The sequence below is a fragment of the Procambarus clarkii genome, chromosome 10 (genome assembly GCF_040958095.1).
Source record: "Procambarus clarkii isolate CNS0578487 chromosome 10, FALCON_Pclarkii_2.0, whole genome shotgun sequence".
NCBI classification, from domain to species: Eukaryota; Metazoa; Arthropoda; class Malacostraca; order Decapoda; family Cambaridae; genus Procambarus; species Procambarus clarkii.
This window is the reverse complement of record NC_091159.1, coordinates 4,859,129-4,871,440: the sequence shown is the minus strand read 5'-3', so window position 1 is coordinate 4,871,440 and position 12,312 is coordinate 4,859,129. Positions and strand designations below refer to the sequence as shown.

The following is a 12,312-nucleotide window of genomic DNA, read 5'->3' as shown; positions in this document are numbered from 1 at the left end:
TTTAACTCCTTGTTGTGTATCCAAATTAATAACAACTTTTCCACTTCTTCAAGTATTTGTGGTCTTTGTTTCGTCATTGTTCTTACGCATTTTGCCACTTTAGCACTCATAATGCCCTTTTTCTTCTTAAGTATAGTGCATATTGTTGACGTGGCTTTGTTGTACTGCCTACAAAGTTCAATAACACATGTACCATTTTCATGCTTCCGAATGATCTCTTGTTTCTCCTCTATTGTCATCCTCACATGGACTTTCTTGCCTTGATCCTTACCACTGGCTTTCTTCGGACCCATGGTGAGATATATAATAACAACTTTTATGGTCAAATGACCAAAAATCCAACAAAACACTGAAAATCCGGATGAAGAATTGACGTGGGACAGTCACTGGGCGCGAGGCACTGGTAAACTGAGGGGCGGAGGGGCGACGATCGCCGTACCACCACGCGCTAGGTCGTCCTGTATGCGTATCAACAAACTCGTGTTCCGAGGTAACCCTCGCCTTTCGAGGCACATTTTCCGAGCAAATCCTGCTCGCATTCCGAAAAACTCGTATTCAGGGACACCCGTATTCCAAGGTACCACTGTACCACTATCACATGCTATCGACAAATTCTCCACTCATTTGTTCCCTTTTCTGCACTGCATTTAATCTCTGCACATAATTAATACCTGCAGTATGTTGTGAAAAATATGAATTGGAATTCTAGAATCTTTCTCATAAAATACAAGTAATACTGGATTGCTCTTTACCTTTGAAATTTAATCTTACATCCATTTTGTCGTGAACAAGGTAGACACCTGGAATTGTGGGGTCTGTATCAAACTTTTCTACTAATGATGACCCCAAACTGACTATGGCCTCTCTGTTAAAAAATATAAAATTTATTAGGGTATATACTTTACACTTTGTGCATATGTATGATGTATACCTGCATGTGTGAGTGATGTGTATAATTACCCAAGTTTAGTTACATAAAGAGACCAAAGCTTACTGTATCCTGTTAAACTTCTATTCTTAATCATATAGGTCTTTGTAGCTTTCAATGGTGTTAGCACATGGTACTCTTGTAATTTATTTCATGTCACTCTGTCCAGCTAGGAACTTTCCTGATGATTTTACAAAACCTATGATCTAGTAATTTATAGCCTGTGCCCTCTCCTCCTAGATGTTATAAATATAAAAAACCAGCGTTGAATGTAATGAAACGCCATTTTCTGGGTGAGCCCCGGAGGCTCCCTGGAGCTTATCGGGCTAATGTATGTTATGTTAGACCGGGACATTAGCTAAGGAGTTCAGACCTACCAGGGACCAGCGCCAGAACCTGGCCCCTTCAGAGAGGTTTCAGGGAGCAATGGCCCTGGAAAACCCCATATGGTTGGGGGTTTTCCTTATCTGCCATCGACCGGGGTTAGGCACCCAGAAAGGTAGGCGTAACAAAACAAACCCCACATGGTAAGAAACTACAACAAAAACCGAACAGAGAGGTAGAAAACTCCCTACAATCCCAAGGAAACAAGCAAACAAGCAAACATCACACTTTACTGCCGCGCCGATCGTCCGCGCAGCCCTCCCCACCCCGGGAGGGGGAGGGGGGAGCCCCGGACCTACCGCGCCGGCTGCCAAGCTCCAGTTCGGAAGCTAAGCTTCAACCAACGCGAAAAAAAACGCCGACCGGTGGGAGGGAGGGTTTCCAGGGAGCCTCCGGGGCTCACCCAGAAAATGGCGTTTCATTACATTCAACGCTGGTTTTCTGTGGGGAGCCCCTACGGCTCCCTGGAGCTTCATACCCAAAGAGAAGGAAAAGAATGGGCTAACCCGGGAGGCGGCCGCCACAAACTCTGCAACGCAAAGCCAAGACAACCGGTCGCAAACCTGCGACCCAAGGCAACAAGAACGCCCAAGAACAGACGCACATATGGATGGGCGGCCAAAAACCTGTGCGACCCCCAAATCCCTGCGCCCGAAACGAGCCCGAGACGTCACCAACACAGCAGCAAATGCTGCAAACGTCTGAACAGCACGGGCGCAAAGACAGACCGCAGGAAGAAGGAAAACACTGCGGACGACCTGGGAGACCCGAGCCCTGAAAACAGGGAACGAAGGAACCGGATCAACCACAGCGCATCCCCAGGCACGGTACGCCGACAACAGCAAAAAGCACAACCGGACAACACAGGACGCACCCCCCGGCCAAACCAAACAAGTACCAATACCCCAAGAACCCCTCCGGAAAGCAGCCGTCTCGACCGTCGCCAGGACAGAGAAAGGCTGCACACCAATAAAGCTACCACCAGTACCAAAGAGGAGGAAACTGAAACCGAAGGGGCTACCACAAACTGAGGGGAAGAGAAGAAGGCACCCTGAACAAGGACCAGGATGGCTCAGGCGACTCATGAGCAGGCCGGAGGGGAAACAAAACGCGAGAAAACGTAATAAACGTCATACTGTCTCCAAGACGAAGCTCGCAGGTGGGACACCGTCAACAAAGCCACCTGAACACCATAGAGATGGTGATACCTGCGTCAAAATACCAGACGCGAAGTGCCAAAGAGAAGGCCAAACCAGTCACGGACAGGACCGAGTCGGCCTGCTGAAAGAGGCGAAGCCTCAGGAAAAACGCCCCGGGAACGGACACCTATCAAGCAGCGTCTGAAAAGAAGGCCGGGCCGGCCACCATGGAACCATAAGGACTGTTCTCGTGGGAATGGGCTGCAACCGAGCCAGAACCCGAAGCAACAGCTGGACCGGGAGAAGAGGGACAGGTACCCCCCACCTCGACCAGGCCTGCCGAAAGCCTCCACCGTGAAGTCCTCGCAGGTGGGAAGGGCGCCACAAAACGGGCGACGCCTAGACCACGCCGACCCGAAGACGTCCATGGCCAGGAGTCCATAAGCCCAACAGAGCCAACAAAACGAATCGGCGACGACTGGCCAACCCACGAAGAGGAATGAACCGAGACAGCTGTCCACCAGGACGCAGGACACACCCCGGACACGAACCACATGGTTAACCAAACCCCCTGCGGTTCCGGCAAGAACCACCAGAGAACAGTCCAAACAGAGCTGAATGGTATAGTACCTAGTGACCCAAACCCTCCGAAGCGCAAACCAGACAGCCATGAACACCTGAACCGGGCTGTGAGCCCGACGGACAGACAGACTCCATCAACCTCGGCCGACCTGGTGAGCACTGGTCACAAAGCCCCAGCCGAGAGACGACCCGTCCGTGAACACATCGAGCGAAGGCTCGGGGAGGTGCCAAGGCACGGAACCCCGAAAACCCCAAAGAGGAAGCTGGTGACGCAGCACCAACACCAGATCCCCAGAGAAACCCAAGGAATGCAAGAGGCAGAAGGGGAGTCTCCGTAGGAACCAACCGACACCGGAGCCAAACCCGACTCCGTGGGCAGACAAGCACGCCGAAGTACAGACTCCCGCACAACCGCCCAAGCAACCGCTGAGCAACCCGGGACCTCCTCCTGAACAGCCAAAGGCGGGACCACAGCCGCAGTAACACTTTTGGAGGGAAGACAATGAGTGGCCCAAGAGCCTGAAACAAGGCCCAGGTCCGAACCCGGGACGGAAACAGAAGGTAAAACCTCCAGATCACCAGGAAACCAAACCCAGCGATCTGGAAAGAACCATCCCCTGGCGAGCAGACAAGCGGACTGACTGGGAGCCCATTCCAGCCAGTCGTCGAGGTAGGCCAGACACCGAATCTCAGACGCAGACAGGGCACTAAGATCCGGTAAAGATGCAAAGAGTATACAAAGTGCCCTTTACAAAATAGGGAAGGCAATAAAAACAGCAAACCTGAAGCCCCACCACCAAAGCATTATATGACAATCATATGAAGACATATTATGACATATGACAATCATTATATGACAATATGACAATTATAATCAAAGCATTATATGACAAAGAGTGCTGGGAAGACGGGACACCACGAGAGTAGCTCTCATCCTGTAACTACACTTAGGTAAGTACACATAGGTAATTACCAACCGTGCTAGCCCCAGAAAAACTGGAGAGGAACGTGCCAAGAAGTGACCTGGAGGTCCAGGTCCACCATCCATGCACCAGGCCCTAACAGAATCCGAACAGGAGACAACAGTCCTCCGAGGAGGGCAGAGGATCCAGGGCACAGACTGAAGTAGTCCAGAAGAACTGCAGACTGGAAAAGCTCATGACTGCAAAGAGCAGACGGGAAGCCCAGAAGGATGGGGCGGATCGACCACGCCCCACGCACCCACGAAGAGGAAATGACGAAGCGCAGGGGAAGAAGCCCACCCCGCCAGCTCTGAACCCCCCCCAAGGGGGAGAAGCCGTCCTCCGACGCCAGCAGAGGCCGGAAGACAACCCAAAGCCCCCACCAACAGCGGGACCAAGCGAGAGGCAACAGAGCAAGCTGCTCCCCCAGCGCCCAGTCAACAGAGAAGGGAACAGAACCCCTTCAGAAAGAAAAAGTACACTACCGAAGTCATGAGGAGAGACAACGGGAATGAAACCACACTTCGCTGGAAGATGAAGTGAGGGGAGACCTGATCACCACATTCAAGACACCCAAGGGAATCGACAGGGTTGATAAGGACAGGCTATGTAACACAAGGGGCACACGCACTAGGGGACACAGGTGGAAACTGAGTACCCAAAAGAGCCACAGATAGATTTTTTTTTTTTTTTTTTTTTTTTGTGTGTGTGTGTGTGTGTGTGTGTGTCAGAATGGGAACGGGAAAGCACTAGGAAGTAATGTGGCGACTCCTCACACAAGTAACGAGGCCGACCCCCATACAATGTCACATGTAGACATGACAGAGCCCAAGAGGCACAGGATCCGATACACCTGTTGATGGACGGTTGAGAGGCAGGACCAAGGAGCCAGAGCTCAACCCCCACAAGCACAACTAGGTGAGGACATATATTGTAAAAGCACAAGCCGCCGACTAGTGGCAGAGAGCACTACACCGGCCAGGCAAAAGGCACAAAACTGCATCAAAAGGCCCACCTCGACAGCAAAACCACAAAGTCCCAGCACAACCACAACATGTGCCAAGACCCAAAAAGCTCAGTCTGCAAGCCAGGAAGACCCCGGAACCCCAAAAGGCAGAACCAGGTCACACAAGGAAACAAAGTCCCCTGAACCCACAAAAGGGGGCCCAAGAGGAAGAAACCTCCAGAACGAAACCAAGGAACCCAAAGGAACCCAGAATCGAACCAGGGGGAGCCCAAACCACCACATTTGCCGGCGGAGAACACCACTAAAAGGCAAAGCACAGACCCCAGCAGAACGCCCTGGGAAAACGGTCCCAACAGACCGAAAACCGAGGGGCAAGGTGTGGGAGCAAGCATAGCCGCCAGGGGCACTGAGCCTAAACCCATAGGCTCAGACCCAAAATCAACACCCAAACGTTCCCAGAGGAACAGGCAACGGCAAGAAAACACCAGAAAAACAAAGAAACGACAACAGGAGAACAAAAACCCTGAAAATTTTTTGAAAACTCACCAGAGACGCTCGCTCGCACACCCAGACGCATGTAAACAAACCGCAACGCCGCCCTGGTGGCCACGCCGTGAAACCGGCAGACGAAAATGGCCGCCAGCAGGGGCTGTGACTGACGCTAAATACACAAAAACACGCCAGCAAATGTGGGAAGCTAGCAGACTGGAAGGGCGAAAAACGCCGCCCAACAGCAGAAAAACCCCTGAAGGGGCAAAACCGCCCCAGAACTGCTAGCAGGCAACCCCCACAGCCCCGGGAACCAACAACAGAGGCCCCGGGGCAGAGCCGTCCTCCAAGCCCTCCGCCCTTAAAGAAAAGCAAGAGCCCATGGGAAAGGCAACAAGAAAGGGCCGCTGGTAAGACCCAGAAGCCTTGGCAGGAGGCACAGGCTCAAACCTCCGTCCCCAACCCGAACGGGGCAGCCCCCGAAAACCGCCCGAGTCTCTGCCGCAACTAAACCCCGCCCCGACCCCGAAACCCGCAGACGGTCCGGAGCCGGGAACATGGAGAGAAAGGGGCGAGCAGCACCTAACCAAACGGGGCGGCCACGGGGCATTCGAGTGGGAAACCAACCTAGCATGTTGCAGCAACCTAACCTAGCTTGCAACATGGATGCCGCCGTACTTTGAACAGTAATAACATCAGGAGAGTACTGGAGAACAAGCAGAGAATCACTCGCAAGACTCCGGGTCAAGGTGTCAGTGACCCAACAGGCAGCATGACGGAGGTAAAATTGGCGACTGTCACCCGGAGACAAGGGAACAGCAACCAACGATCCCGTACAAGACGGGTTGGAACCCGGAAGACACATTCAATGGTCCCCCGAGCCCAGACAGGGGTTTCCAGGGCCCGTAGGGTAACAACTACGGGAAGCCCGGGCAAGGTGTTGCTAACCGGTTAAGAAACCCAAACATAACAAGAGGGTAGATTATAGCACTGAAAACCCCTGAGACGTGTACAAGCACGGGGGCCTAGCAGAGGGCCGCCAAACACTACTAGTGGAACTATAACCACCTTAGGCAGACCCCCACCAGGCAAGAAAATGAAAAACAAAAGAAAAACCCCGCAAAAGTACACCGTCTCCAGAGGCAACAGAAACCGGCCGCCGCTTAGGTGGCAGGCTGCGCAACACCTTGACGCCCTAACCAGCACAATACCAATCCCTACCCAGGGCCAAACAAGGGCCCCAAGCCCCAGCTGGCCCCAAGGGCGAGGCAAATGCCGAGCAGCAAGAACCTCTACGGGAATGGTTCCCGAACGCCCCAGGGATGATAACCCTGTTACGCAAGGGCAGTACTCACAGGGCGCTTAGGGAAGTCAGCCACTAAGCACATGCAGCCCCGGCACTGATGAAGTACTCCTGGCCACCGCACACCACAACACACGGCAGTGAACGCCACACAAGGCAAACACCGCCTAGGAAACTGAGGCCAGAGAAGCGTCAATCCCGGTTGACATTAGCGAACGAACTGGAGCTTGGCAGCCGGCGCGGTAGGTCCGGGGCTCCCCCCTCCCCCTCCCGGGGTGGGGAGGGCTGCGCGGACGATCGGCGCGGCAGTAAAGTGTGATGTTTGCTTGTTTGCTTGTTTCCTTGGGATTGTAGGGAGTTTTCTACCTCTCTGTTCGGTTTTTGTTGTAGTTTCTTACCATGTGGGGTTTGTTTTGTTACGCCTACCTTTCTGGGTGCCTAACCCCGGTCGATGGCAGATAAGGAAAACCCCCAACCATATGGGGTTTTCCAGGGCCATTGCTCCCTGAAACCTCTCTGAAGGGGCCAGGTTCTGGCGCTGGTCCCTGGTAGGTCTGAACTCCTTAGCTAATGTCCCGGTCTAACATAACATACATTAGCCCGATAAGCTCCAGGGAGCCGTAGGGGCTCCCCACAGAAAATCCTCATTACTGTTATTTTTAAGAGCTGGAAATCATTTAGTGAAGTCTTCGAGCCTTTTCTATTACATGGTTTTTAGAGATACTGTATGGGCATGAAACAACTGCTGCATATTCTAATTTGAGTATCATTTTGTGAATAATTTTTAAGCTTATCTGAAATTGGCGAGTGCAATCTGTTACTGTATACTGTCTTTCTAGCTAGTTAGGATACAGTATATTGCTTACAACAGTCACTCAATGATCCATTTCAAGGTCTGCCTTCATTAGAATCCTGTTACAGTGTCTGTTGGGTAAAATAAGTCGTATATCCACTGCACATATTTGGTCTTAGAAAACCCTCTGATGAAGTCCAACATTGGAGACATTTTTGCAAGTTGGAAAAGCAACAGGAAATTAAAACTAGTATGAATTAAAAACTTTCTAAGAAAAATATATAGTAAAGATAAGAGCAGTAATCAGAGGACATAAATCAAACTGGAGGGATGTCAGTAGTGGGGTCCCACCTGTTATGGTCAATGCATACATAACTGTTCATCTAGAGGATTAAAATACAATACTGTATAGACATGTCTGTTGATGATATTACAACACTGGGTAAAATAAAAAAAAACATTAAATGTAATGACACGCCATTTTCTGGGCGAGACCTGGAGGCTCTCCGGACCTATCTAGGCCGATATGGATATATTAGACTTTGGCATTAATCATGTGAGTGGAGTTCTTAGGCCTACCAGGGACCACGAGCCAGTACCTGGCCCCCCCTCAGAGAGGCACGAGAAGCAATGGCCTATGGAAACCCACATGTTGTTGGAAGCATTCCATGTCTGCCATCAACCGGGTCAGGCACCCAGAAAGGTAAGCACTCCAAAACAAACCCCTATTCTGGTTTAAATATTGCTACTAAAAGCCGAACTAATGAACAGAACTCCCCAAATGAAAACGAAAAAACGAGCATGATGTCACCACGTCATCGCGCTGCTGTTTGCGCAACCCCCCTCTCCCTCCCAGGGAGGGAGAGGGGAAGCTCCAGACCCTCACACCAGCTATCCACCCCACAATTCTGAGGCTGGATGTCAAAAACTGTGAAACAGAAAACACCGCCAACCGGAGGAAGGAAGGGTTGCCGGGGAGCCTCTGGGTCTCACCCAGAAAATGCTGTTTCATTACATTCATCGCTGGTTTTCTAGGGGGAGAAAAGGAGATACTTACCAAAAGATAAAAACAAGAGGGACTTACTCCAGAGGTGGTCGGCATCTGCCCCTCAACGCAGTTGAGACAACTGGCTGCAACTGCCGACCCAATGCAATACAGATCCATCCAGGCCCCGGAACATTGACAAGGTAGTGAGCGGCCAGGACCCAGTTTGACCTCCAAAAACCCCGTACCCAAATGTAAGTCCAAGACATGTTACCGAAAATAACAGCCAGTGCAGCAAACTTACGAACATCGTGGGCATGAGGATAGACCGCAGGCTGGCTGGACCGAATAACGCTGAGGACAACCTGGGAGACCCAAACCCTGGACCAGGGAAGAAGGGAAACCGGGTCAACCCAAAGTGCATCCCCGGTCACAGAGGCCGTGGCATGTAAAAACAGGTGGAGAGCCGTAACCGGACACAACACATGATGCACCCCTGGCCTGACCAACTAAGCATCAGCAACCCAAGAACCACTTCGGAAAGCAGCAGTCTCATCCATTGCCAGAAAAGAAGGAGACAGCTGCAACCGAACAAACCTATCACCAGGACCAAAAGACCAGAAACCCGTGCCCGAGGAGAGCGTGAAGCTCCCGACCCTTCCCCTAGAGGCCAATGCCAACAGGAAAAAGAGCCTTAGAGAAACAATCTTGAACCGAAGGAGCCACTACAAACCGAGAGAAAGAGAGATAAGAGAGCACCCAGTCCAAAGACCAGAACAGCTCAAGTGACACATGAGCAGGCCGGAGGTGAAACAACACACGACACAACTTGCAAAACGGTGCAGAAGTAACAAATGCAAGCTACAGCGGTTGCACCAGTGCCGCACGATACGAGGCGACAGTATTTGGCACAAGATGACGGTCCTGAAACAACCACGAGAGAAAGGATAAGACAATCCTATCGGAAATTGAAGTCAACCTGCGAAGACACAAGAAGAAACAGAAGGACTGCCAGGAAACTTCATACTGCCGCCAAGACAAAGCATGCAGGTGGGACACCATCAATGAAGTCACCTGCTCACCATACAAGTGGTGATAGATTCAAGTCAGAAAAACCAGACGCGAAGACTCGAAGAGAAGATCGAACCAGCCACGTAAAGTACCGGGCCGATCTGTTGAAAGAGGCAGAGCTGCGGGAAGACCCCCCGGGCTCGGACACCGAGCAAGCAGCGCCTGAAACCAAAGCTGGACCAGCCACCAAGGAGCCAAGAGGGCTACTCTCCCCTGGTAAGTCTCCAAGCAACCTAGGACCTGGAACAACAGCTGAACCGGGGAAAAGGTGCCTGTACGTCTGGCAGAGCCAATTGAACGAGTCTGCGTAGACCGTCCATTCCGTGGACAGACGAATGAACAGTAACAGGCCGTCCACCAAGATGTTGGGCACACCCCGAACGTCAACAGACAGGAGAGCCAAACCCTGAGAACTCAGCAGACAAGTCACCTGAAGCGAAGAGCCCCAAAGAGCCAAAGACTGCATCAAACCCAAAGAATCAGAACCAGGGGCCTCGTAGCCTGGTGGATAGCGCGCAGGACTCGTAATTCTGTGGCGCGGGTTCGATTCCCGCACGAGGCAGAAACAAATGGGCAAAGTTTCTTTCACCCTGAATGCCCCTGTTACCTAGCAGTAAATAGGTACCTGGGAGTTAGTCAGCTGTCACGGGCTGCTTCCTGGGGGTGGAGGCCTGGTCGAGGACCGGGCCGCGGGGACACTAAAAAGCCCCGAAATCATCTCAAGATAACCTCAAGATAACCCCCCCTCGGTTCAGGTAATAAACCACCTTGAAGCGGTCCGAATGGAGCTGGATCATTGACCCGAACCCTCCGAAGCGACATCCACACCGCCGCAAATTCCCGCACTATGCTGTGTGCCCGACAGAAGACCGGACCCCACAGCCCCTGGCCGGCCTGGTGAGCACTGCTCACAAAGCCCCAGCCAAGAAACGACGCATCCGTGAAAACATCAAGCAAGCGCCAAAGCACTGAACCCTGAAGAACCTGAAGAGGAAGCCGGCAATGCTACAGCCGATGCACGGCACCTGGAGGCGAAACCCAGCGATCGCGAAAGAAGTGGAAGGATGTCCCTGAAAGAATCAGAACAGCCAGCGAAGCCAAACCTGACCCGGCGGGTAGACCATAACAGCAAAGTTCAGGCTCCCGCACAAACCCTCAAGCAACCACAGGGTGACCCGGGAGCCCCCAGAAACTGGCAACGGTGGGACTGCAGCCGAAGCAGAGACTCCGGAGGGAGCGACAAGGAAGCAGTCCAAAAGTCCCACACAGGACCCAGCCAAGACCGAACCTGAGAGGGAACCAGATGGGATTTCCTTCAGTTCACCAGGAACCTGAACCTGGCGAGCTGGGAAAGAACCAAATCCCTGGCGAGCAGACACGCCGACTGGCTGGGAGCCCACACCAGTCAGTCGACAAGATAGGCCAGAACCCGAGCCCCTAAGAGAGGCAGACGGGCTACCACGACCCGGGTAAGGCGTGTGAAAATGAGAGGTGCCAGAATCAAGCCGAAAGGAAGGCATCGAAAGTGGCAATCCAGATGCCCCACACCAAAACCGAGCCAGTCCCTGAACCCCGGAAGAATCGAGACGTGCTAATAAGAGTCCCGGAGGTCCAGGGACACCATCCAAGCAGCCAATGCCAAATGAAGCTGGACAAGTCCAGAATGAACCGCAGGTCCGCATAGTCTCGCTTTGGGACTGGAAACAGATGGGAAATCCACCCGAGGGACGTTATCGTTTCGACCACGTCCAAGCGCACCCACTCCGAGATGACCCAACAGAGCGCAGAAGAGGCCTGCCCCGCCAGCCCCAAACCCCCCAAAGGCCACCCTATGCCACCGCAAGCTGCTTGAAATGACCCGAAAGGCTCACAAATCGTGGGACCAGGTATGAGCAAACAGAGCGAGCCTTCCCCCCATCGCCTCGTCGATGGGATGAACAGTGAAAGGGCCAACACTCCTTATGAGAACCCGACCTTCTCACAGAGCGATCACCGCGGCAATCAGGCAAAGAGAGTTCCGAAGGCTGCGCTGGCCCCGAAACTGGCACCACTGGCCTATACAGTGGTACCTCGGAATGCGATTGTCCCTGTATGCGAGGTTTTCGGAAGGCGAGGTGTATTTACTCCAAAAATTTGTCTCAGAAGGCGAGGGTTACTTCGGGAGGCGAGTTTGGACGCGAGTTTGTTGATACGCGTACAGCCGACCTAGCGCGTTCGTCGCCCCTCCGCCCCTCAGTTTATTATTGTCTCGCGCTCAGTGACTACCCCCACATCAATTCTTCTCGCGGATTTTCAGTGTTTTGTTGGATTTTTGGTGATTTGTCTATACAATTTGTTATTATATATCTCACCATGGGTCCCAAGAAAGCCAGTGGTAAGGATAAAGGCCAGAAAGCTCATGTGAGGATGACAATAGAGGAGAAACAAGAGATCATTCGGAAGCATGAGAACGGTACACGTGTTGTTGAACTTTGTAGGCAGTACAACAAAGCCACATCAACAATATGCACTATACTTAAGAACAAAAATAAGATTATGAGTGCTAAAGTGGCAAAAGGAGTAAGAACATTAACGGCACAAAGACCACAAATACTTGAAGAAGTGGAAAAGTTGTTATTAATTTGGATACACGACAAGGAGTTGAGGGGTGATAGTGTTTCGGAGGCCATTATTTGTGAGAAAGCCAGGGTGTTGCACGAAGACCTTCTA

The 12,312-nt window shown here is 52.0% G+C and overlaps 1 protein-coding gene across 3 annotated transcripts in view; it reads right to left on the bottom strand.

Annotated features, from left to right (window-relative positions):
- The window catches only part of ArgRS-m (arginyl-tRNA synthetase, mitochondrial), an 83,498-nt gene that overhangs the window by 53,328 nt on the left and 17,858 nt on the right, over positions 1-12,312 (bottom strand). For 2 of the 3 annotated variants that reach the window (XM_069321547.1, XM_069321546.1), the window contains exon 4: positions 753-865. The exons of the other annotated variant lie outside the window; for it this stretch is intronic. In XM_069321547.1, coding sequence (XP_069177648.1) covers positions 753-865 — 113 coding nt within the window. The remainder of the gene's footprint in view (positions 1-752; positions 866-12,312) is intronic. 3 annotated transcript variants of the gene reach the window in all.